This window comes from Scyliorhinus torazame, chromosome 4 (assembly GCF_047496885.1).
Source record: "Scyliorhinus torazame isolate Kashiwa2021f chromosome 4, sScyTor2.1, whole genome shotgun sequence".
Taxonomy (NCBI): domain Eukaryota; kingdom Metazoa; phylum Chordata; class Chondrichthyes; order Carcharhiniformes; family Scyliorhinidae; genus Scyliorhinus; species Scyliorhinus torazame.
In genome coordinates, this window is record NC_092710.1 from 108,803,500 (window position 1) to 108,828,494 (window position 24,995).

The 24,995-nt window shown below is 44.5% G+C and overlaps 1 protein-coding gene across 1 annotated transcript in view; it reads right to left on the reverse strand.

Annotated features, from left to right (window-relative positions):
- cog2 (component of oligomeric golgi complex 2) overlaps positions 1–24,995 on the reverse strand; it is a 94,001-nt gene that overhangs the window by 53,369 nt on the left and 15,637 nt on the right. The window contains exons 2-7 of the mRNA XM_072498457.1: positions 22,895–23,056; positions 22,746–22,811; positions 19,996–20,076; positions 7,882–7,985; positions 4,081–4,189; positions 2,176–2,355 (exon numbers count right to left, since the gene is read on the reverse strand). Coding sequence (XP_072354558.1) covers positions 2,176–2,355; positions 4,081–4,189; positions 7,882–7,985; positions 19,996–20,076; positions 22,746–22,811; positions 22,895–23,056 — 702 coding nt within the window. The remainder of the gene's footprint in view (positions 1–2,175; positions 2,356–4,080; positions 4,190–7,881; positions 7,986–19,995; positions 20,077–22,745; positions 22,812–22,894; positions 23,057–24,995) is intronic.

The following is a 24,995-nucleotide window of genomic DNA, read 5'->3' on the forward strand; positions in this document are numbered from 1 at the left end:
TGTGTCTCCTTCTTTAGCACCATGTCGGCGATTCTGAAGATTGAGCTGGAGCCCTGTCCTTTAGTGGCCATAATTGGGGTGTCAGACTCGCCAAAGCAGCAGACGTGTGCAGGGGCCGATGTTCTGGCCTTCGGCTCGCTGAGTGCCCGGAGGAGAGCACTGCTGGGGTGGAGGTCTCCATCTCCACCCAGTGCCTCGGTGTGGCTGGGGGACCTGATGAGTTCTTATACCTTGAGAAAGTCAAGTACGCAGTGACGTGAGCAATTGAGGGGTTATATCGGAGATGGCAGCCGTTTATTGTTTATTTCAAGGAGTTGGTCACCGTTAGTTATTAATGGGGGAGGGGGAGAAGGGAAGGGGGCATTTGTGAGGGATTCTTTGATATTTTTGGGGGTTTTTATATATGTGTTTACTCTTTCTTGTTATTTTGCATTGTTCAAAGTGAAAAGTGTGAATAAAAATATTTTTTAAAAATACATAACTTGACCCCATTTGCCTACTCGACTTTGGATAATAAAATAGCCTGTTTCACCAACTGGACCACAAAGGAAAAGAGGCTTGTTTTGCACTCATTTAATTTTTCTGACTGAAAATGGAGTAACGGGAGAGATGTTTCTGCTGCTTGCTATTTTCAAACTAATTTTTCAAAAGCATTTTTATGCTTTCACTGTAAGTAACTAGTAATTGAAATATCTCAATCTTCCTTTCAGTGCTGGTTGAAGCCTTTCCTGGTATATTGTTGGGGTGGTCATAGGTACCTCTGAGTGACAGGTTGGTTGCATTTTATATACAGACCAATGGGTTGGTCATATACAAACTATGCTAGACTGCTGCAAGGGGAAAGGGACAGTGGTGATCTGCAGCAAGTGGTGAGGTACTGGCTGACACAGGCCTCGCTCCATGCCTAACCCGTCCCCCAAACCCTGAGAGAAACAACTTTGCCCTGGATCCCACTGCTACCAGGTAATGTCCTTGCATGTCCAGAAGGGGATGCTGCCGGTGTGCAGTAGGTGTGGCCCCTTGCAGCTGTAATTATACACAAAGCAGCTGGCGGGCAACTGGAGCAGCTGCAGGAGGAGATGGAGGCTGGTCACCAATAGTAACGCTGCCATCTTATCAGTGAAGCGGCTGGAGCTGCAGACATGGACCACAGCCGGGTCAGGGTAGCACTTGGCTGAGCTGTGGCACACCCTGACCTGCCGCTGGCCTCATTGCTGGCAGAGATTCACTCCTCCCGGCTTTGGCCATGTTGCAAGAGGCTGCAGCCGAGGGGAGGCAGAGGTAGGAAAAATATTAAAAAGGTGGAACTCCATGATTCAAATGCTGTGAATCTGCAAAAAGGCAGAAATTTCTCATCCTTGATATCCTCCAAGTCTGTTACTATCTCCCCCCCACACCATTGTTTACTACACTTGAGTTTTGCGTCATCTGCAAACTTTGGTATTATATCTTGTAGCACGGGCAGCACAGTAGCATAGTGGTTAGCACTGTGACTTCACAGCGCCACAGTCCCTGTTCGATTCCCTGCTGGATCACTGTCTGTGCAGAGTCTGCGAGTTCTCCGTGTCTGTGTGGGTTTCCTCCGGGTGCTCCGGTTTCCTCCCACAGTCCAAAGACGTGCAGGTTAGGTGGATTGGTGATGATAAATTGCCCTTAGTGACCAAAAAAGGTTAGGAGGGATTATTGGATTACGGGGATAGGGCTTAAGTGGGTCAGTCCAGACTCTATGGGCTGAATGGCCTCCTTCTGTACTGTATGTTCGACGTTCTATGAATCAGAGATGCTCTTCCCACCTCAACAGCCCACTTCCTGTGATATTCACCGTTCCACTCCAATTTTCTCTTCCTTTTTCCCTCACCAGTTCAGTCCGAGGCAATCGTACATTTCACCATATCGAGGCAGTGTTCCCTGGTCACCACCTCATCATCTGAAGCAATCTCCTTTCAATGCATTCTCACTCTGTGCTCTCCTTTTCCACATCCTAACTCCTTGACATACCACTATTCTCCTCACCACTTCGCCACAACAGCCAAACTTTGTTTATCCTTAATGCAGATCGTGTTTTGCTCCTCGGCACTGCAGCTTTACTCAAACAGTAAACGGGATGAAAATCAGATGTGTGCTAAAATATGAAATTCTTTCTTGGTTACTTTGATTAGCAATCTACCTACTCACCTCTTCCACATATGGTTTCACGAGCACCTGGCCAATCAGTGCTTCGGCGTCCCTTGTTTTGTCTATGGTGGCATAAGTCCGTAAACAAGGACGTACGATCTCAACATTGGCAGTCTGCAGGCCTTCCAAGAGCAGCCCTTCCAGTGACTGCTGAAGCATGGCTGTAATTCCAGCTATTCGCTGCAAACAGAGTTCAGTATACATAACACAAATTACACTGGCAGAGACAAAGACAAAATTATCTGGCGGGAGAGATGTGAAAACATTGGATACAGGGACTAAAAGAGTTAAATTTAGAGGAGGACAGGGTTTCTGTTTGGACAATTACTTTTTACTATGAGTTAGCAGAGTGCTTCTCACTCTGTTAACCTTATAAAGCTCTGGTTAGTCCCCAATTAGAGTACTGTGTTTAGTCTGGGCAGCACACATCAGGGATGATATACTGGCCTTGGACTAAGTGCAGCACTGCTTCACCAGAATGTTCCCGTGGTTAAAAAGTTTAAATTAGAAGCATAATTTGCATAGGTAGGCTTAATGCAGGAGTCGGTTTAGCTCAATTGGCTAGATAGCTGTTTCTGAAGCAGAGCAAGGCCAGCAGTGTGGGTTCAATTCCCATACCGGCTGAGGTTATTCGTGAAGGCCCAGCCTTCTCAACTTTGCCCCTCACCTGAGGTGTGGTGATCCTCAGGTTAAATCACCACCAGCCAGCTCTCCCCCTTAAAGGGGAAAGCAGTCTATGGTCATCTGGGACTATGGCGACTTTATCTTTACCTTTGAGCACAAGGGATACATTGAGGTGTTCAATTTAACTATGTTGTTTGATAGAGTAGCGAGAGAAGAAGGAGGCGGGGGCAAGGGTGCAGTTCGATCATTCAGGCGCGACATTAGGAGTGAAGCACTTCTTCACACAAAAGGGTCGTGGAAATCTGTAACTCCTTCACAAAACACAAGCTGAGGTTTGGCGGAGTCGACTAACAGTTTCAAGACTGAGATTGATAGATTTGTCAGGCAAGCGTTTTAAAGGCCACAGAACTAAAGCAGGCAAATGGAGTTGAGATCGGTCATCACCTACTGAATGGCAGAGCAGGGCTGAGTGGCTGAATGGCCTACTCCTGATCTCCTCCTCCCCAATTCATTACAAATAACTGCACTTGCATCTCTATTCCACGTATACTACAGGGCGGGGAGAAGCTGGCAGCTCCCATCAGAAACAGTCCAAACAAGAGCTAAATCCCACAAGACTCCTGAAACAGAGAGAGATCAGGATCCTGCACAGCAATCGTGGGGTGAAAATGACCCCAGTTACTCGGCTTTAAATTAATTGGGATGTTCAGGAACAATGAGCAAGAGCTGAAAATTAAGGAGAACAGCAAAGCTCAGTGAGATTTCTTTTTGACTTCAAGCGCGAGCAGAGCCTGTTTGTGGCCGATGATAGAGATTACCTTGTACACAAGGTAGTTACTGTATCCCATTAATCAAAGTGAAATACATTTCCAACGCCTAGTTGTCAGAGAGGATTCTTCCAGATTTCCTCCTCATAATTTTCCATCTGGCTTTTCACCTCTTATGATTCACCTCTTAATTCTATTCTATTCTTTCCCAGAAAATCATATGGTTTCAACTAGAGTGGGCAGTGCCTATGTCATGATGCAAAAGGCATTGCAGTCGTATGGGACAGGCTGACAGACCAGAGTCTTCTCCTGTTTATCAATGCTCGTTTATCATCTATTATTGCAACAAAGGCTTTGGTGGCAGATTGCAACTTCTGCCACCACAGAAGGACCACCATAAGCTCATGACCAGTTTGTCTGCTTTTGTGATGAGTACCCTTGCCTTTTTGTGCACTCACAGCTCCTGTTGCAGAATCAGAATTGCAGCAAACCCATTTGCAAATTGCACACTTACAGGTCTCACTTTGTCCAAAAGCGGCATTCCCTTGCTCTGCACAGCATGAAAATGTAATTGGTTAAATTCAGTCCCGATCCTTTCCAGCATCTGCCCGGCTAAGGGAGGACTGTGGAGAAAAAAACTCAAGGGTAAAAAGAGAACTAAATAAATGTGTTGGTTCGGGCATGTAAAAAGTCAATGACAACTGCAAAGACGTCGAGAGCCACTTTACACTGTCCATAAAGAAAATCCATTATAGCCGAGAAACCAGTTAAATCTGGATCCCTGATATGAACTACACTTTCAGTCCTCACAAGAATTATGTATGTATGAAGTAAACGGCAAAGGGGAGTCCGAGGAGTTCCTAAGAAAGACATTCATTCAGCGTAACAGCAGTATTGACACAGGACCCGGTTACACATCTCAGGGTCCTCACTCCTTCCTGCCAGCTGCTACAGCAGTCGACCCGTTATACTCATGCTGGTAAACTCATAACCCAATCAGCACTAGGGAACAATCATCCCCAGCTGGATGAGTCCCATGCAGGGTTATAACAATGTATAAGCAACTTCTCAGAGAACACAATTTAGGGTCGCAGGATAGAAATATATGGCCAGATCAAATACACTTTTCCCTCATCTCCACAGCTTGCTAGTGGGAGCAGATGGAGGAAGTCTTGGCCTCTTAAGTAACTCCAGGCCTGTTACTCCCACAAATCCCCCAAACCAGTAAAAATAAAAACACTCACGCACTCCGCATTTATATTTCATTGAATACAACAATCCGCCAGTCGTGTAAATACACATTCCCCACTTCAGCATCTCCAACGTTCAGTGTCCTCACACACCTCCCAGTCCATGGTGTCTCATAAATTCACTCGCCTCCTCCGGCGTGTCAAAATAAAACTCTCGATTCTGGTGTGTGACCCACAGATAAATAGAATACAACATTCCAAACTTCACCCCTTCCATGCAGAGGGCAGCCTTGATCCTATTACAACCGGCCTGCCTGCTTGGCCAACACTGCACCCAGGTCCTGGTAGCTCCGCAGCATATTTCCTTCCCAGGTGCACTTTGCGTTGAGTCGCCCACTTCAATATCTTCTCTTGATCAAGAAAACGATGCAGCCGCACCACCATCACCCTCGGCGGCACCCCCATATTTGGCTTCCCCCTCGACGTCCTGTCCACTCGATCCACCTCGGGGGGACGTGCAAAGATCCTCTCCCCCACCAAGTTCTCCAACATACTCGCCACACTTTGTGGTCTGCGTTCCCTCGATCCCCTCAAGCAGCCCCACAATCCGGAGATTCTGCCTTCTGGAACGGTTCTCGAGGTCCTCCTCCTTCTCCCTGAACCTCATGGCTATCCGCTGCGAGCACCATCTCCGCCTCCAGCGAGGTCAGCCGGTCCTCCTGCTCCCCCCCACTGGCTCCACCACCTCTGGAGAGCCAGACCCTGCACCTCCAGCCTCTGCTCCACTCTCTCCATAGCCGCCCTAGACAGCTCCACCACCTTTGCCAGGTCTTCGGAGGTCTCCTGCCTTTGCTGCTGGAATTTTGCGTTCAAAAAGTCCACTGGGCGGGCAACGACGCCCCATCATCCTCCTCCATCTTTTCCTGTGTCGCACCTCGAATAACCTTCTCAAGCTGCTGCCTCTTACATGTTCCTCTCCTCATCTGGAAAGCCATAAACTGGCCCCACCGATGGAGTACTACAATTGCTCTGTGCTCATGCACCTCACACTAGCAAACACTCCCTAAATCAGGTGGGAAAGGGCCAAGAAATTCCAACCTCGAGAGGGAGCCACCAAATGTGCGACCACTCATTCCATGGCTGATACCGGAAGTCGTCCCGTAAAAACACATTCAAAGACACATAAAAGACATAGGGACAGCAGACCATTTAACATCTAAAAACTGGATTTTCCTGGAGTCCCCAGGGTGGAGGTTTAATCTCTTAGATGTCCCCGAACTCTGGGCGGAAAATCAATATGGCATTAAAAAGAAATCGGACATTCCTCCCTCTTTGTACACTACCGTGTATTAGTTACAGAAATGTAAAAGTTGTCATCGTCCCAGAGAGAGAGCTGACTGGTGGTGATTTAACTCGAGGGTCACCACTCGTCAGGTGAAGGACAAAACTGAGAAGGCTTCATGGTAACCTCAGCTGGTACAGGAATTGAACCCGCGCTGTTGGCATCGCTCCGCATGGAGCGGTTGAGGCATGTAACATAGATGGATGCTATAGAGTGTTATTATTCTGCATCTTCTTATTTAAATCCATTGCTGATGACATCACTAGTTGTTGTTACCTGGGTATATTCATATTTAACTGTCTAGCTTCTCCGGAAATGCATTGTGGGAACTTGACCAGCCAGCCATCCTAGCAGACCTCCCAGTTATAGAAATATTGGAAATGGGGGAAAAATGGCTTTTTGACCACCATGGCCATTGGAGGTGAGAGATCAAAATGAAACCTCCAAAATATGTGAGCAAAGTTGGCAACCCTTGATCTGTTCAATTTGATCATAGCGGATTTGGGTGTTCAGTTTCACCCTTTTACTATTAATCATCAATGTTTTAATTAGAAACCACATTTTAAGGCTGTAGAAAAATACTATGTTTATTAAAAAAAAAATTTTAAATGGAAAAAAAAAAATAAAAAAAAATCGCATTTTCAACAAATATTTTGGTTGATCTCTTTCCAATAAGTTTGCACCCAATACAATTTAACTTATAAGAAGAAATTTGCATTCATCAATCCAGAAACAAGCCATTTAGCCCAACTGGTCCATGTCAGTGTTTTAGATCCACATGAGGCTCCTCATCCCCCCCGTCATCTCACTTCATCAACATCTCCTATTTCAGGTATTTTTCTAGCTTCTCCTGAAATGCATCGTGGGAACTTGACACTAAAAGAGAGTCGAAATAACTTAAAGTTAAATTAATCTTCTTTAATATATAAAAATAACAGTTCAAAATACAGACTCAAAAACTGGAACAGCTAGTTAAAAATCTAAATAACAGTAACAGAACAGAATTAGAACTAATGACAGTTAAATATGAATATACACAGGTAACAACAGCTAGTGATGTCATCAGCAATGGATTTAAATAAGATGCATAATAATAACACTCTACAGTATACATCTATGTTACATGCCTCAACCACTCCTTGCGGTAGAGAGTTGCATATTCTCACCACTCTGTGGGTACAAAGGTTTCTTCTGAATTCCCCACTGAATGCATCAGTGACTTGAATATTTGTGGTCCCTTGTTCTAACCTCCCCGCACAAGTGGAAACATCTTTACTGGATCGATACCTGGAAAGGCGATTGTTTCTCTTACCTAACAAGAATCTAAGGTTACCGGGGGCAGATGGGAATGTGGAATTCAAAACACAAATGCTAGGATCTTATTGAATGGTGGAGCAAACTAGAGAGCCGAATGTCCTATGTCTGCTATATTTTGTACCTTCTCTACATCTAATTCCTCCAGGCAAGTATTTATATTAGCTTCCAACCCATAAGAAGGACAAAGGGAACAATGGGCCACAATTTCCATTTTAAAAATCTCTGTGACTAATTTTAGGCCAATTCTCCACAAAGAACACAAGGAGAGCCATTGTGATTGACAATCACCAACTTCACCCTCATTTTTATTGCCAATCACTCTGTATCAAGGGAGAACTGTCAATCAATCCATTAAGCAGGGTTTGCCTCAACCAGCAGCTGTTCCCTCATGGTGTCCTCAAGTCACAAGGAGGTGCAGTCTTACTTTGAATGCCCATCAGGTGAATGCAGAGAACCCAACACTTACCCACTTGTTTCCAAGGGAGACGGTTCTTTAGAAGACTGAGAATGAAGGATCTTTTCAATCTTTTCCACTGATCGGATTAATTGGAGCAGTCTCAACACACACATCTGCAAGGGGACAAATGTATAAAGCAGGGGCGTTTATGACTGACAGCTTACTTGATGCGTTCAACTGTAATTATAAAGCACTGGCTTTTATATTCTCACATCAATACACAGTTCCTTTTTTTTTTTAAACTTTAAAATAAATACATTTAGAGTACCCAATTAATTTTTTCCAATTAAGGGGCAATTTAGCGTGTTCAATCCACCTACCTTGCACATCTTTGGGTTGTGGGAGCGAAACCCACGCAAACACGGGGAGAATGTGCAAACTCCACACGGACAGTGACCCAGAGCCGGGATCGAACCTGGGACTTCGGCGCCATGAGACTGCAGTGCTACCACTGCGCCACCGTGCTGCCAGAATACACAGTTTCAATGCATAGGCTTAGCTCACAGGTTCTCATTTACTCCCCCACAAATGACAGGTGAAATTCTCAGATATTACGATAAATTCAGCAATTGCTGACTTCCAGGGCTGGGTTTGCTTGAAAATAGGTCTGATTTAGTTTGTCGATGAAACCTCCAAGAACACATTCAGCAGAGTTGGCAACCGATCCTTTGAGCTGTTCAATTTGATCATGGCTGATCTGTGTGCTTAGTTTAACCTTATGACTGTCAATCACCAATGTTTTCATTAGAAAACCTATTTTTAAGCTGTATCAAAATAGAAAAAATTCACAATTGTCAAAAAATATTTTGGTTGATCTAATTGCTTTTCCTTCATTCCAATAAATGTATATATATTTGCTGTTGGAGGTTACATACATAATCAATTCAGGCTTGATCTTCTGGAGTAAACAATATTTTAATTGCAAAGTTCCAGGGATTGGGTTCTAATCCTGGCAGAAAATTTTGAAAATAGAGTGTGCTTTATAGTGTGTGAAACATGTCTCCATGCACACACAGCTGCAACCATTCTGAACAAATGGTGATGGTTCAGTGGGTAACACGTTGGCCATATCAGAAAATGGATTCAGGCATTAGTCCAGAAACACAAGCAAAGAAAAACAGGCAGACAAACCAGTGTATTAGTGAGGGAGTGCTACAGAGAGGCAGTTTACATCCAACAGCCAGAGAAAGAGAGAGCAGTTTACATCTAACAGTCTATGAGACCAGTCTGCAATCTAATAGATTAGCATCTTAGTTTTCGAGTTAAGGTCATGCAGAAACCTTCATAATAGCAGTTTAAATATATTTACTGGACCAGGAATAGATGTTTCCCAGACATGACTATCCATCCTGTATTGTGTGGTAACTATAAGCTTGATTTGACTTATGGATTTATTTAATTTGGATGTTATTTGGGAAAGGGGAAGTCTTAAGTTCAGGGATTGTACATATATTTTGAGAACAAGGTGTACGTTCTACGTAACCTGCGTGTGTTTCGTGATTCAAATGCTGAATGGTCTTAAAAGTGTTGTAGTCCTGTTTGTGTGTATTTGTCATTTCTTTAATTTAAAGAGTCTTTAATAATTGTTACACGATGACTAGACTGGTTATTTTCACTGGGGCTTCACTAAACTCCTCATTCCAAAAGAACAAAACACTCCCAAGAACCGGTGTTGCAAGTTGGTGCACCCTTGCAGATAACATTAACATGGTTTGTGACACCGTACAATATATATCCCTGAATCAACATCACTAAAAAAAATACAAAATAAAACAATGTTGGGAGCTTGCTGTGCATACATGTGCTCTACGTTTCCTACATTACAACAGTGCCTTGTCTTCAATATCACTTCATTGACTACAAGGTATTTTAGGTGCATCCCGAGGTTGAGAAAGATGCTATAAAAATACAAGTCTTGCTTTCAATTTTGAAAAATGTGTTGTCCCAAAGCAATGTCAATATGAATGCAGCATCCAATTTCGTAGAATAGAATCATAGAAGTTTACAGCATGGAAACAGGCCCTTCGGCCCAACCAGTCCATGCCGCCCAGTTTTTACCATTAAGCTAGTCCCAGTTGCCCGCACTTGGCCCATAACTCTCTATACCCATCTTACACATGTAACTATTTAAATGCTTTTTAAAAGACACAATTGTACCCGCCTCTACTACTACCTCTGGCAGCCCATTCCAGACACTCACTACCCTCTGAGAGAAGAAATTGCCCCTCTGGGCCCTTCTGAATCTCTCCCCTCTCACCTTAAACCTATGCTCTCTAGTTTTAGACCCCCTACCTTTGGGAAAAGATGTTGACTATCTACCTTATCTATGCCCCTCATTATTTTATAGACCTCTATAAGATCACCCCGAAGCCTCCTACGCTCCAGGGAAAAAAGTCCCAGTCTATCCAGCCTCTCCTTATAACTCAAACCATCAAGTCCCGGCAACATCCTAGTAAATCTTTTCTGCACTCTTTCTAGTTTAATAATATCCTTTCTATAATAGGGTGACCAGAACTGCACACAGTATTCCAAGTGTGGCCGTACCAATGTCTTGCACAACTTCAACAAGACGTCCCAACTCCTGTATTCAATGTTCTGACCAATGAAACCAAGCATGCCGAATGCCTTCTTCACCACCCTGTCCACCTGCGACTCCAACTTCAAGGAGCTATGAACCTGTACTCCTAGATCTCTTTGTTCTATAACTCTCCCCAACGCCATACCATTAACTGAGTAGGTCCTGGCCTGATTCGATCTGCCAAAATGCATCACCTCACATTTATCTAAATTAAACTCCATCTGCCATTCGTCGGCCCACTGGCCTAATTGATCAAGATCCCGTTGCAATCCTAGATAACCTTCTTCACTATCCACTGTGCCACCAATCTTGGTGTCATCTGCAAACTTACTAACCATGCCTCCTAAATTCTCATCCAAATCATTAATATAAATCACAAATAACAGTGGACCCAGCACCGATCCCTGTGGCACACCACTGGTCACAGGCCTCCAGTTTGAAAAACAACCCTCTACAACCACCCTCTGTCTTCTGTCGTCCAGCCAATTTTGAATCCAATTGGCAACCTCACCCTGGATCCCGTGAGCTTTAACCTTCTGCAACAACCTACCATGCGGTACCTTGTCAAAGGCTTTGCTAAAGTCCATGTAGACAACGTCTACTGCATTGCCCTCATCTACCTTCTTGGTCACCCCCTCAAAAAACTCAATCAAATTTGTGAGACATGATTTTCCACACACAAAGCCATGCTGACTGCCCCGAATCAGTCCTTGCCTCTCTAAATGCTTGTAGGTCCTGTCTCTCAGAATACCTTCTAGCAACTTACCTATTACAGACGTTAGGCTCACCGGTCTGTAGTTCCCAGGCTTTTCCCTGCTGCCCTTCTTAAACAAGGGCACAACATTCGCCACTCTCCAATCTTCAGGCACCTCACCTGTGGCTGCCGATGATTCAAATATCTCTGTTAGGGGACCCGCAATTTCCTCCCTAGCCTCCCACAACATCCTGGGATACTTTTCATCAGGTCCCGGGGATTTATCTACCTTGATGCGCTTTAAGACTTCCAGCACCTCCTCCTCTGTAATATGCACACTTCTCAAGACATCACTATTTATTTCCCTTAGTTTCCTAACATCCATGCCTTTCTCCACCGTGAATACCGATGAGAAATATTCATTCAGGATCTCACCCAACTCTTGTGGCTCTGCACATAGATGTCCTTGTTGATCCTTAAGAGGCCCTACTCTGTCCCTAGTTACTCTTTTCCCCTTTATGTATCTGTAGAATCTCTTTGGATTCTCCTTTGCATTATTTGCCAAAGCAATTTCATGTCTCCTTTTTGCCCTCCTGATTTCCCTCTTAACTCTATTTCGACAATCTCTATACTCTTCAAGGGATCCACTTGATCCCAGTTGTTTATGTACGTCATATGCCTCCTTCTTCTTTTTGACCAGAGTCTCAATATCTCGAGTCATCCAGGGTTCCCTACTTCTACCAGCCTTGCCCTTTACTCTAAAGGGAATGTGCTTACCCTGAACCCTGGTTAACACATTTTTAAAAGCCTCCCATTTACCAGCCGTCCCTTTGCCTGCCAACAGTCTCCCCCAATCTACCTCTGAAAGTTCCTGTCTGATACCATCAAAATTTGCCTTGCCCCAATTAAGAATTTTAACTCTTGGGCCAGACCTATCATTCTCCATAGCTATCTTAAAACTAATGGAGTTATGGTCACTTGTCCCTAAGTGATCCCTCACTAACACTTCTGTCACTTGCCCTTCCTTATTTCCCAAGACGAGGTCAAGTTTTGCCCCCTCTCTAGTCGGTCCATCCACATACTGAATGAGAAATTCCTCCTGAATACACTAAACAAATTTCCCTCCATCCAAGCCCCTAATGCTATGGCTGTCCCAGTCAATGTTGGGAAAGTTAAAGTTCCCTACTATTACCACCCTATTTTTCTTGCAACTATCTGTTATCTCCTTACATATTTGCTCCTCAATTTCCCGCTGACTATTTGGGGGCCTGTAGTACAGTCCTATCAAGGTGATCTCTCCCTTCTTATTTTTCAGTTCCACCCATATAGACTCAGTGGGCGAACCCTCGGATATATCCCCTCTAAGTACTGCCGTAATGTTCTCCCTAATCAAAAACGCCACCCCCCTCCTCTCTTACCTCCTGTTCTATCCTTTCTATAGCATCTGTACCCCGGAACATTGAGCTGCCAGTCCTGCCCCTCCCTTAGCCATGTTTCAGTCATAGCTATAATATCCCTGTCCCATGTGCCCATCCATGCCCTGAGTTCATCCGCTTTGCCCGTCAGGCCCCTTGCATTGAAATACATGCAGTTTAATGTAGACTTTCCCTTGCATTGAAATAAATGCAGTTTAATGTAGACTTTCCTTGCTCTCTGCCCTGCTTTCTCTGGTCATGCTTTACACTCTCCCTTCCTGCCTTTTGTTTCCGTCCCCACTGACTTCCTACATCGGTTCCCATCCCCCTGCCACATTAGTTTAAACCCTCCCCAACTGCACTAGCAAACACACCCCCGAGAACATTGGTTCCGGTCCCACCCAGATGCAGACCGTCCGGTTTGTACAGGTCCCACCTCCCCCAGAACCGGTCCCAATGTCCCAGGAATTTGAAACCCTCCCTCTTGCACCATCTCTCAAGCCACATATTCATCCTAGCTATCCTGTCATTCCTACTCTGACTATCACGGGGCACTGGTAGCAATCCTGAGATTACTACCTTTGAGGTCCTACTTTTTAGTTTAACTCCTAACTCCCTAAATTCAACTTGTAGGACCTCATCCCGTTTTTTACCTATATCGCTGGTGCCTATATGCACCACGACAGCTGGCTGTTCACCCTCCCCCTCCAGAATGCCCTGCAGCCGCTCCGAGACATCCTTGACCCTTGCACCAGGGAGGCAACATACCAACCTGGATTCTCGTTTGCGTCCGCAGAAACGCCGGTCTATTCCCCTTACAATTGAATCCCCTATCACTATAGCTCTGCCACTCTTTTTCCCGCCCTTCTGTGCAGCAGAGCCAGCCACGGTGCCATGAACCTGGCTGCTGCCACATTTCCTCTGGGAGTTTAACCATAAAAATAACAAGATGATCAATTTTTGGGAAACTCGGTGAGAGTGATAAGAATTGGTAAGGTAGTTGAAAACTTATTTCTAGTGTTAATAAACATCACATTTGTCTAGGTTTGTTCCACGACTTCAACATTTTAGATACAAATGAAACAATAACATCAAGTTGTAATCCTGTGTGCCTTATACTCTGTGTAATGTATGACTGCTGTTTGACCTGTGCGAGGGTCAGTATTCATATTCTTTGGGGAAAGGAGACTTGATAGAAGCTTAGGTGAGTTAGACAGGGAAAAATCTTTCCCATTGGCTGATGGCAGAAGTACTAGGAAAGACTTTGGCCAAGTGATGCAGGGGGGAAATGTGTGGAAGAACCTTTTTAAGCATCAAGTGGTAACAACCTGGAACTTGCTGCCCACAATGGTGGTGGAAGTGGAAAGGACTGGCTGGACATGGGGAGACAGCATGGGCTCAAATTGCCTCCTTCTGTGCCATAAATGACTCTAGGACCCCAATATTAAAACATCTGTACTTAACCCCCTCTGCTCTAATGAGAGCAACCCTAGCTTTCCCAGTTTAGGTAGATAGGAAACTGGTTGAAAGAAGCCCATACTCATTGCAAGAGTGATGTTAGTCTTTGAAAATGTACAGTGGAGTGCCCCAGGGATCAATCCTCAAGTCCCTCACTGTTTCCATTCTGTACCTGCTGAATTCACAAACACAATGCAAACTGATCAGATCTGCAGATGGTACAAGACTCAGCATATGGTCAACCTTGATGTAGCAGCCAAGAAGAACTGAGAAGAATTGCAAGTAGATGGAAACAGGCCCCAAATTAAATTCAAAACAGGTATAAATGCAAGTTTAAAAAAAAAAAAACCTGCAGATCCTGGAAATCAGAATCAAAAACACAAAATGCTACCAGCACTTAGCAGCTGAGGAGAGCTGATAAGTTAATCTCTGGGTTCAGAGAATTTCAAAAATTATGCTTCAAATTTCCACCTCAGTCTCACCTCCTCATATTTTGCAACTTTGGGATGGGCTTTCCATTGACATCCATTAGAGGTTCACTGGCTCTCACATACTTGAATTATACTTTTCCCCACCTTGTTTCCTGCAAGGATCCAACTTCCATCTCCCTGCTCTCTACCTGTCGCTCTGATGACACCATCTCCCATTTCACAGGTTCCGAAATGTTCTCTTTCCTCAGCTGAGCATTTCCCTGCATCATCATAGACAGCATCCTCAATCTGGTCTATCTCATTTCCTTTCCCCCACCCTCCTCTCACAATTGTCACATAGGGTCCCTGGTTCTCACCATCAGTCACCATATACAACAGATCATTTCCACACAATTCCACCAAACACACCTTCCCTTTCCCGCCCCTCTTTCCAAAGGTACCCAGTAGCTACACACTCTGGTCCATCACCTCCTCTGGCGTCTTCCCATGTGAGTTCAGGAGATACAAGAGCTATCCTTTAACTCCTTCTCATTACAGGGACCCAAAATATTACTTCCTCTAAACTAGCGTGCTGCTTCTTTGGTTTTGGTGAGACCAAGTACAGCTTAGGTGCCTGAGTTGCTCAACATCCAAATTTGATCCACAAGTGTCAAATAAAACAGAAGAAATTACAAAAACCTGGACAACATGAGAATCAGGCTGCATGGTGACACCGAAGTTCAGAATCCTCCTGGTAATTCAGTTTGTACAAATACATTTTAACCTTGTTCCAAAATGCCTGCCCAAAATTGGAAGATGGAAAAAGAAACGTATTTTTCTTTCAAGATCAGTTGTGAAGCTAGAAATCAATGAACGACGGAATCACCAAATACAGATTAGGACCAATCACTAATGGCAACCAACGTCTGAATGGATTGCAGCGATTTAAATTACCACACGACCCAAGAATCAATACTTATCCTGGTATCATATCACCAGCAATGTTTATTTTTAAATGCCCGCAAAGTTTTAAGTGTAAGGTAGTTCAGGTGCAGGAAAAAGGACAGTCTGCTCGTCCCTGCATTAATGAGCAGAAGGCAAAAGAAGAACATTGCAACCTTGAAGGTCAGAATACTGATTTGGAGAATGGGCGACACTGCAGCAAACTGAAACATCCCGGAGAATGAACTCAAACTTGGCACCGCACAATGGGTTTGAGATTTAAACAGCTAATTCAAAACATGATCGCCACCCTCACAATCGCCATTGTCACAGGACCATTACTTCCCACTCATTGACATTGCCACAGAGTGATTGGGATTGAAATGCAATCATGTCCTAAAGATCCTATCTTGCTTGCCACAGTCATGCAACCTAGGCCATGAGGCACAGGCTGGGGCAGCTATTTTACATTCAGCTTGAATAAAGACATTGTACTAGAAACACTGTAGTCTTTGACCTCGTAACATGCCAGGCAGGCCATGAATGAAGCTGGGAGCAGACCTCTTCATCCAAAAGAACTGACTAACTTATCTTCATGGACTATTATTCTGACTACAGTTGATGTCAATGACTACCGGTGAGATCATGGAATTCCTGAAATCACACTTCAATCATTAGTAAGAAGTTTTACAACACCAGGTTAAAGTCCAACAGGTTTGTTTCGAATCACTAGCTTTCGGAGCGCAGCTCCTTCATCAGATCCATCACTCACCTGATGAAGGAGCTGCAAGCTAATGATTCGAAACAAACCTGTTGGACTTTAACCTGGTGTTGTAAGACTTCTTACTGCGCCCACCCCAGTCCAACGCCAGCATCTCCACATCATTAGGGCATTCCAGATCATGAGTGAAGAATTCAGCCGCTTCACAAAAGAATTAGTAAATTCAACACCATACATCATCCCACACTATACCCAGTCAAATAGAAAGGCTAAGGTGACAGTTATTACGATCCCGGATCAGACCCAAACTGTTGCTAGGATACTGGACAGAAATCCCAATATTTTATTCAAGTTGTAAGACTGTGAGGAAAGGATACTCCAGGACTGATTCCACGCACAAATAGGGATATGGTATATTAAACAAACTTCATTACTAACACAGGATTAAAATAACTTCAAAATCAGGCAAGAAAATAACTTACAATTACCCGGTAAACAATGCTGAATAATTAAATGAAACACTAACTCCTAACTGCTATTTTTATCTCCACTCCAGCAAAACCCATCTCAGGTCAAAATCCACTTTTAAATACAGTGAACAGACAGAGGGGGTTACCTGCTGTACACTTGAACAGAGTCCCTTTCAAAAGACTGATTGGAGAGAGAAAGAGAAATCCAGTCAGGAAACTGCCTGCAGATTCTTGTCTGTCTCAGACAACCGTTTAGCCCGTCTGCCTTTGGCAAAAAAGTTCCTACCCTGTTCACAGGCAAATCTTTAACTCTTGTGAAAAAACATGCTGTCTGTACACATCCCAATCTTTAACTGAACTCCAAAACTGAAACTCAACACCTGACTGCTTCCAGCCCTGGCTCCTCCCATTAAGTACATTAGGTTAAAGCTAAACACAATAGGCTGGATTCTCTGCTGTTGGGGTGCTCAGTTTTGCCGGCAGCCCAGGCTCCCGCCGGCGTGGGGCTGCCCCACAATGGGTAACCCCATTGACCAGCCAGCGAAACGGAGTATCCCGCTGGCGTGCTGAACCAGAAATCTGGCGCGGCGGGATGGAAAATCCAGCCCAACGTCTTTAATTATCTACTTCCCAGAGAACTTTCATTATAGTGGTGAATGTAGGAATTTCAGATATATTATTATAGGTATTTGATAGGTATTATAGGGTTAAAAGCCAGGGTTAGTGTGTGACTGCTGCAGTCATGTTTTAAAAAGAAATCCTTGTTTATAAGTTTGAAAGACAAATAGGTTTTGAAGCCACATTGGATTGGATTTGTTTATTGTCACGTGTACCGAGGTAGAGTGAAAAGTATTTTTCTGCGAGCAGCTCAACAGATCATTAAGTGCATGAGAAGAAAAGGGAATGAAAGAAAATACATAATAGGGCAACACAAGGTATACAATGTAACTACATAAGCACCGGCATTGGATGAAGCATACAGGGGTGTAGTGTTAATGAGGTCGGTCCATAAGAGGGTCATTTCGGAGTCTGGTGACAGCGGGGAAGCTGTTTTTGAGTCTGTTCGTGCGTGTTCTCGGACTTCTGTATCTCCTGCCCGATGGAAAAATTTGGAAGAGTGAGTAAGCCGGGTGGGAGGGATCTTTGATTATGCTGCCCGCTTTCCCCAGGCAGCGGGAGATGTAGATGGTGTCAATGGATGGGAGGCAGGTTTGTGTGATGGACTGTGTTCACGACTCTCTGACGTTTCTTGCGGTCCTGGGCCGAGCAGTTGCCATACAAGGCTGTGATGCAGTCGATAGGATGCTTTCTATGGTGCATCTGTAAAAGTTGGTAATGGTCAATGTGGACATGCCGAATTTCCTTAGTTTCCTGAGGAAGTATAGGCGCTGTTGTGCTTTTATGTGCAATCATACATCATAAAACGCTTAGGCTAATGAAATGTTGTTTGGATTTAGGGAATTCCCTGTGGAGTTAATTAGATTGCAGCTTGCTAAACTAATATAATTACTGGGAGGAGCCAAAGTATCAGGCTTTTTGCAGAAAAACCGTGTTAGTTGAGAGTTAGCTGGAACTGTGAGCAAGCATCTCAGTTTAGTCAAAATATATGTCTGTCGCTAGATTAGCAGTTTCTTTCCGAGCAGTTAAGAAGAGTGTGAGTAGGTGAGCTGAAACAAAGTGAAACAGCTTCTGAAGGAATACAGCCAGTATTTTTGCATGATTTGGAAAAGGTCCTGGACTTTTCTTGAAAGCAGTGTTGAAGGATCTCTTCATCTCAAAGTAGAGTATCCAAACATCTCTGTAAAGCAGGTATTCCTGAGCACTAACTGTATTTGTAATAGTGGATTGAGAGCCGAGATGGTTTATCTTTGATGTTTTGAGTGGGAATAAAGATAGCAGTTGAGGGTTACTGGGATTCACTGCATTGATCAGCATTGTTTATGGGGTAATTGTAAGTTATTTTCTGGTGTGATGATAAAGATATTTGAACACTGTTAGTAATTAAGTTTGTTTTAATACGCCATATCCCTATTTCTTCGTGAAATCTCTCCTGGAGCGAGGTATACTTTTCGCAGTCTTACAAAATTAAAATAAAATATCGAGGTTCCTGTCCAGCATTCTGGTCACTGTTGGGGTCAGGTCCGGGATCATAATAAAATAAACAAAATTCCATTAGCTCAACTTTAGATAAACAATATATATGGTTGAAATGAATGATGATTTCACTTTTCTGATGCTTTAATTGCACCTCTACAGCCAAAGTGTCTATTTTTAAACCAGGATTTTGAAAAACATGACAGCAGCAGTCACACAATAACCCAGGCTTTTAACCCTTACTGCACCAACTACACAATACAATATATCTGAAATTCCTACATCATCACACAGTGCAAATTGCTAAAGAAATCATCAAGAAATCGAGCAACTCAAGCACAGATGTATGCAAGGCAATCCTCAAGTGGCGATCATATCGACTGAATGCATGGAAAGTAGTCCTGTTCAAAGAATCATGTCAATGCTCTCAACAGGAATCAGCCCACGTAGAAAATTGGAACTGTGTCGAGCAGTGTCATCTTGGTCCTATGTGGTGCATATGACCAAGCAAATATACTGGTGCCACGTGGACATATATGAACAACTAGTGAAGCTGTTCCTTCACTGTAGATGGCCAAACAGGAAGATGTGATCTCATTAGCTGCACAGAATACAGAACGACCATCACTCTCAAAGATTCACTGGTCCCCAACAACGGAAATGGAAAATAACTATTACAATAGCAACAAGTGCCATATGAACGACAGTTCCCAGAGTAGCAACATCACCCAGATGAAGAGGCAATGACAAGACATATGTGTACCATCAACAGATCTGCACAATTTAACAACTATGTATGCAATGTACGTGATGAGAATAAGTTTGGTAATGCACACGAACAGTCGGTGTACAGTGGGATACAAGGGAGTCAGGGGTATGAGGAACAGGCAGGAAAGTGGAGTTAAGATTAAAATCAAATCTGCCGTGATCTTATTAAATGGCAGCATAAGCTTGAAAGGTTGAATGGCCCACACCTGCTCCTATTTCTCATTATCTTATCTATTGCATTTCCTACACCACAGTGACTACACTTCAATGACAATTTATATTTTCATGGTGCCTTTACCTTCATTGGCTGTAAAGTATTTTAAGATATCCTGAGGTCACAAAAGGCACCATATAACTGCATATTTTGTTTAATTATACCAGTTGGTAGTGTTTAAACCAGCAAGCTTAACTATAAAGTATAGTTTTGAAAAGTGGGTAAACTGCAAGTGAATGGAAGCACAAATATATTTTATTTCTCAATAAACTTATAGTAGTGTAATTCTGCACAATGTGTTGACAATCGGAGCCCCAGCACCTTGCCACCTCCTAATCGGATATTAAACAGTATTTCACCTTTTTCTTTCTGATGTCATCTTCTTTAACCAGACGGTTGTCAATGGCTTGAATCCCTTCACTCACCACGAGTTTGAGGCTCTACAGGACAGTAGAGAGAGAAAACCTGGTCACTGTCCTCAGAAAATGAAGGCGTGTTACTTAAAAACAAAGGGAAGTTATTCAGATCAATGCACTTCAAAACTACAGTGTAATCTGCCAGTAAAAATAAAAAAACGGCACCAAGAATGTGCGGGTTACTTCACAGTTTTGAAAGATCTTGTACTTGTACAGGGTAACAATGATAAGCTAAAATAAGCTAATTTTAATCAATATCAATCGAATATTCCGATTGATCATGTGACCAAAGCTAAGTACCAATGAAAGAGCAGTGGAAAACAGCTACCAATTTTCTCATTTCCCCTCTCTTCTAAAGTTCACCGGGAGAAAGGATCTAACAAGCGACATTGTAAACTTGACATTAGGCACTACTTGAATTTTTCATGTAACATCCATAGAACAGAAGACCTTATAAAATAATTCAAACAATTCAACAACTTCCATTTACTACAACAGCAGCTATACTGGCGAAAATATCTCAATTCAGAATAAAATGACATTTCTCAGTTGTCTTTATTAGGAAACATTTCTGATAGTTGTTTTACAGCTACCATTTTGGGTTTCGCTCAATTGACTATGGTCCATGTCAATCACTGAAGGAGCTCCCTTTCAATTTTACCGCCATTACTGTTGACAAAGTTCAGACGATTGGATCCCTTCAGTGGTCTAACCCATCCCAGATTCCTGCTCCTCCTTATGGAACTCAGCTGACCAGAGTGCATCCGGGCCCAGCTAACCCAAGTGTTTTTTGTTCACTTGCTTCCTGGTGCAGCAAGAGTTGAAACTGAGCAAAACAAGTCAGAAAGTTAAAGAATCAGAGAAGGTGAGAACTGAAGATGAGAAAGACATAACAGGGGAGAGAACATTTAAAAAAGACACTGACAAAGTGTTTGTAAGAGACACAAACAAGAAATATCAAACATGGTGGCATAGTGGTGCACTGCTGCCTCACAGCACCAGGGACCAAGTCCAATTCCAGCCTTGGGGGACTGTCTGTGTGGAGTTTGCATATTTTCCCCGTGTCTGCGTGGGTTTTCTCTGGATACTCCGGTTTCCTCCAGCAGTCCAAAGGTGTGCAGGTTAGATGGACTGACCATGCTAAATTGCTCCATGTGTCCAAAAGGTTAGATGGGGTTACAGGGATAGGATGGGGGAGTGGGCCTGGATGGGGTGCTCTTTCGGAGTGTCAGTGTAGACTTGATGGGCCGAATGGCCTCCTTCTGCACCATAGGTATTCTTTGATTCTATGTGTTCCTTTTCTATTGCCTGTTCTTACCTGCTCAAGTCCATTGTATTTTGCTACCATTTGCTGGACAGCATTGACTAACCTGTCCGAAGTCCTACCCAGTTTACCTCAAACCGCCCAAAATTATCCCCACCTACCATTTCTCTCCTGCACCCTAGATCCTGGGCTGTATTCCACTCCCTCACTACAAGGTATTCACTATCTGACAGCTGATCATACAATGATAATCTGGGGCTGCACGGTGGTGCAATGGTTGGCACTGCTGCTTCACAGCCCCAGGGACCTGGGTTTGATTCCCACCTTGGGTGACTGTGTGGAGTTTGCACTTTCACCCAGTGTCTGCGTGGGTTTCCTCTTGGTGCTCCGGTTTCCTCCCACAGTCCGAAGATGTGCAGGTTAGGTGGATTGGACATGCTAAATTGCCCCTTAGGGTGAGGTTACAGGGCAGCTGATAGGGCCCAGGTAGGGTGGGCTTTCAAAGGGTCAGTGCAGACTTAATGCGCCAAATGGCCATTTCTGTACTTTAGGGATTCTACGATAATACCCAACAAATACAATCCCTGGATCAAATACAGATTTTAACTCAGGGACTTCCTGACCTACCAAAAGGTGAACCCAAGATAAGAGAAAGGGTAACGGCAGGAATTGAAGCTGACCAGAGAGAGGTAGAAATTAGTGAATGAGACACAGATAAAGATAATTTAATGAAGGTATTCATAAGACATCCTTCATCTCAGCAGCCGGGTGCAAAGGCACTCCCCACTTTCTGACAGTTGGAAAAATCTCGCTTGAATGCAGTTCCCAATGGTTGAAAGCCCACAGCACAAAATGGCTTGGAACTCAAAATCATCATCTCACTGAGGGAGTTACAGCACCTTACTGGAGATCTTTACACGGTGTCTAATGTTACATGTTTGACCTGAGACAATCCACAAGTTGCCACCCTATGGCGAACATGTTTTAAAAAATTCAGAGTACCCAAATCAGTTTTTCCAATTAAGGAGCAATTTAGCGTGGCCAATCCACCTAGCCTGCATATCTTTTGGTTGTGCGGGCAAAACCCACACAAACACGGGGAGAATGTGCAAACTCCACACGGACTGTGACCCAGAGCCGAAATCAAACCTGGGACCTCGCTGCCGTGAGGCAGCAGTGCTAACCACTCCCCATCGTGCTGCCAGCCCATGGCAAACATAATAAAATGTTTCATTCCCCAGCACTAATATCTTGTGCTTTGACAAGGACACAAAATGTCCACCTTTGCAAAAAAGTAGAAATCAGCAACTTTACCAGATGGTCCAATTCGAAACAGCCTCGGTTTCCAAAAACGTAGGAACTCAAGCTGAAGTTGGTCAGAACCTGTTTTATCTAAGGTAACGACACAAGAAGGAGATGTAAAACATACCATCACCTCTTCTCTCAATTGACCCAGTGGTACTGTCAGCTGGTTCAAAGCTCTGTCCATGCCGACCTGAAAAATAAAATTACACTTCAAAAAAGTGAGCACAAATGCAAACAGCTAAAATTATACAGGTTCTGTCTGAAAGATCTTACCAAATTGGTAGAAAGATTGACAAAGTCTGCATAGTCTTTATTTATCAGTTCGATCATAGCAGTTTTCAGGAGTTTATAATAAAGTTCAAGGTCATCCCGGAGTGTCTCCAGCTGAACATGTTTTCTACACTCCGACACAAAATGATCCACATCAAAATCATCCTGTAAAGGAAAAGCAATACAAACAGGTCAAAGAACAGAACAAATTTTCAGCCTAATGAACGTCTACTTAACACAATGTACATCAGAATATGAACATCTACAGTTCATCAAACGATCACCCTCTGTATGACGAAGTGAACCCTTTCACGAGTTAATTAGGGTTACAATAATCTGAAATATATTTCTGAAACTCTTGGACAGGAAAGGGCCTAAAATCCTATTGAGACACAAACTGGACAAAAGTACAACCTGAGCTCAATTGGTAAGATCTCCTGAGAGGGATAGTTAATGGCTGAAGTCAGCCTATCTGAAGAAGCAAGTTGGCCAGAAAGAGAGGAAGCCCTGATCAAAGTCAATGGACTTAATTTAAGTTGACAGGGGCAATGTGGTGGCATTTTATCATTTTCTTGGTTATAAGGTAGGACTGAAATTAAGTTAGACAGTTGAGAGTTCCTTTCATGTCTGCCATAAACATGGATCACTGCAAGATAAAACAACGTGACATTCTGCATCGGTCCTCTCACATCAGTGCATCCTTCGAAAGATTGGAGAAGCACATGTGGGTGCAGGCGAGCTTATGGCATCAAGTTCATCTAACAGGAGTCTTATTGCAATTGCCTACAGGTTCATGCCATCATAAAATTAAATATAGGATAGTACAGATGAACTCCTAATTATAAGGGATGCAGGGTCACTGGGGCTGATCCTTTGTCAACATTACTGTTCCAAATAAGAGCAGAGCAATGACTCTGAACGTAAATATCTAAGGGGGACTCAATATTTGAAATAATAGATAGCTGAGATTGTACAGAATGATGACAAGCCAGGGAGTGGGTGGTGACGACAGTGGGAAAGATTAGATGGGCAGCAATAATCCTGATGCAGGTTGGGGAGACACGGGCAGTCAGTATAGTTGTCAAGAGTTGGTGCAGGTTGATTGCTGTTGCTGAAGTGACTTGATGGCTCAGATTTATGAGGAAGAGCGGTGTGGACTGACTGATCAGATGAATCGGTGCGAAGATTGGTGCAAGGAGTAAGGGGGATCAGTGCCAGGGGCAAAGGCGGATCAGGGACAGGGAGTAACGGGGATCAATGCCAGGGACAGGGAGTAAGGGGGATCAGTGCCAGGGAGTAAGGGGGATCAGGGAGAGGGAGTAAGGGGGATCAGTGCCAGGGACAGGGAGTAAAGGGGATCAGGGACCGGGAGTAAGGGGGATCAGGGACCGGGAGTAAGGGGGATCAGGGACCGGGAGTAAGGGGGATCAGGGACCGGGAGCAAGGGGGATCAGGGACCGGGAGCAAGGGGGATCAGGGACCGGGAGCAAGGGGGATCAGGGACCGGGAGCAAGGGGGATCAGGGACCGGGAGCAAGGGGGATCAGGGACCGGGAGCAAGGGGGATCAGGGACCGGGAGCAAGGGGGATCAGGGACCGGGAGCAAGGGGGATCAGGGACCGGGAGCAAGGGGGATCAGGGACCGGGAGCAAGGGGGATCAGGGACCGGGAGCAAGGGGGATCAGGGACCGGGAGCAAGGGGGATCAGGGACCGGGAGCAAGGGGGATCAGGGACCGGGAGCAAGGGGGATCAGGGACCGGGAGCAAGGGGGATCAGGGACCGGGAGCAAGGGGGATCAGGGACCGGGAGCAAGGGGGATCAGGGACCGGGAGCAAGGGGGATCAGGGACCGGGAGCAAGGGGGATCAGGGACCGGGAGCAAGGGGGATCAGGGACCGGGAGCAAGGGGGATCAGGGACCGGGAGCAAGGGGGATCAGGGACCGGGAGCAAGGGGGATCAGGGACCGGGAGCAAGGGGGATCAGGGACCGGGAGCAAGGGGGATCAGGGACCGGGAGCAAGGGGGATCAGGGACCGGGAGCAAGGGGGATCAGGGACCGGGAGCAAGGGGGATCAGGGACCGGGAGCAAGGGGGATCAGGGACCG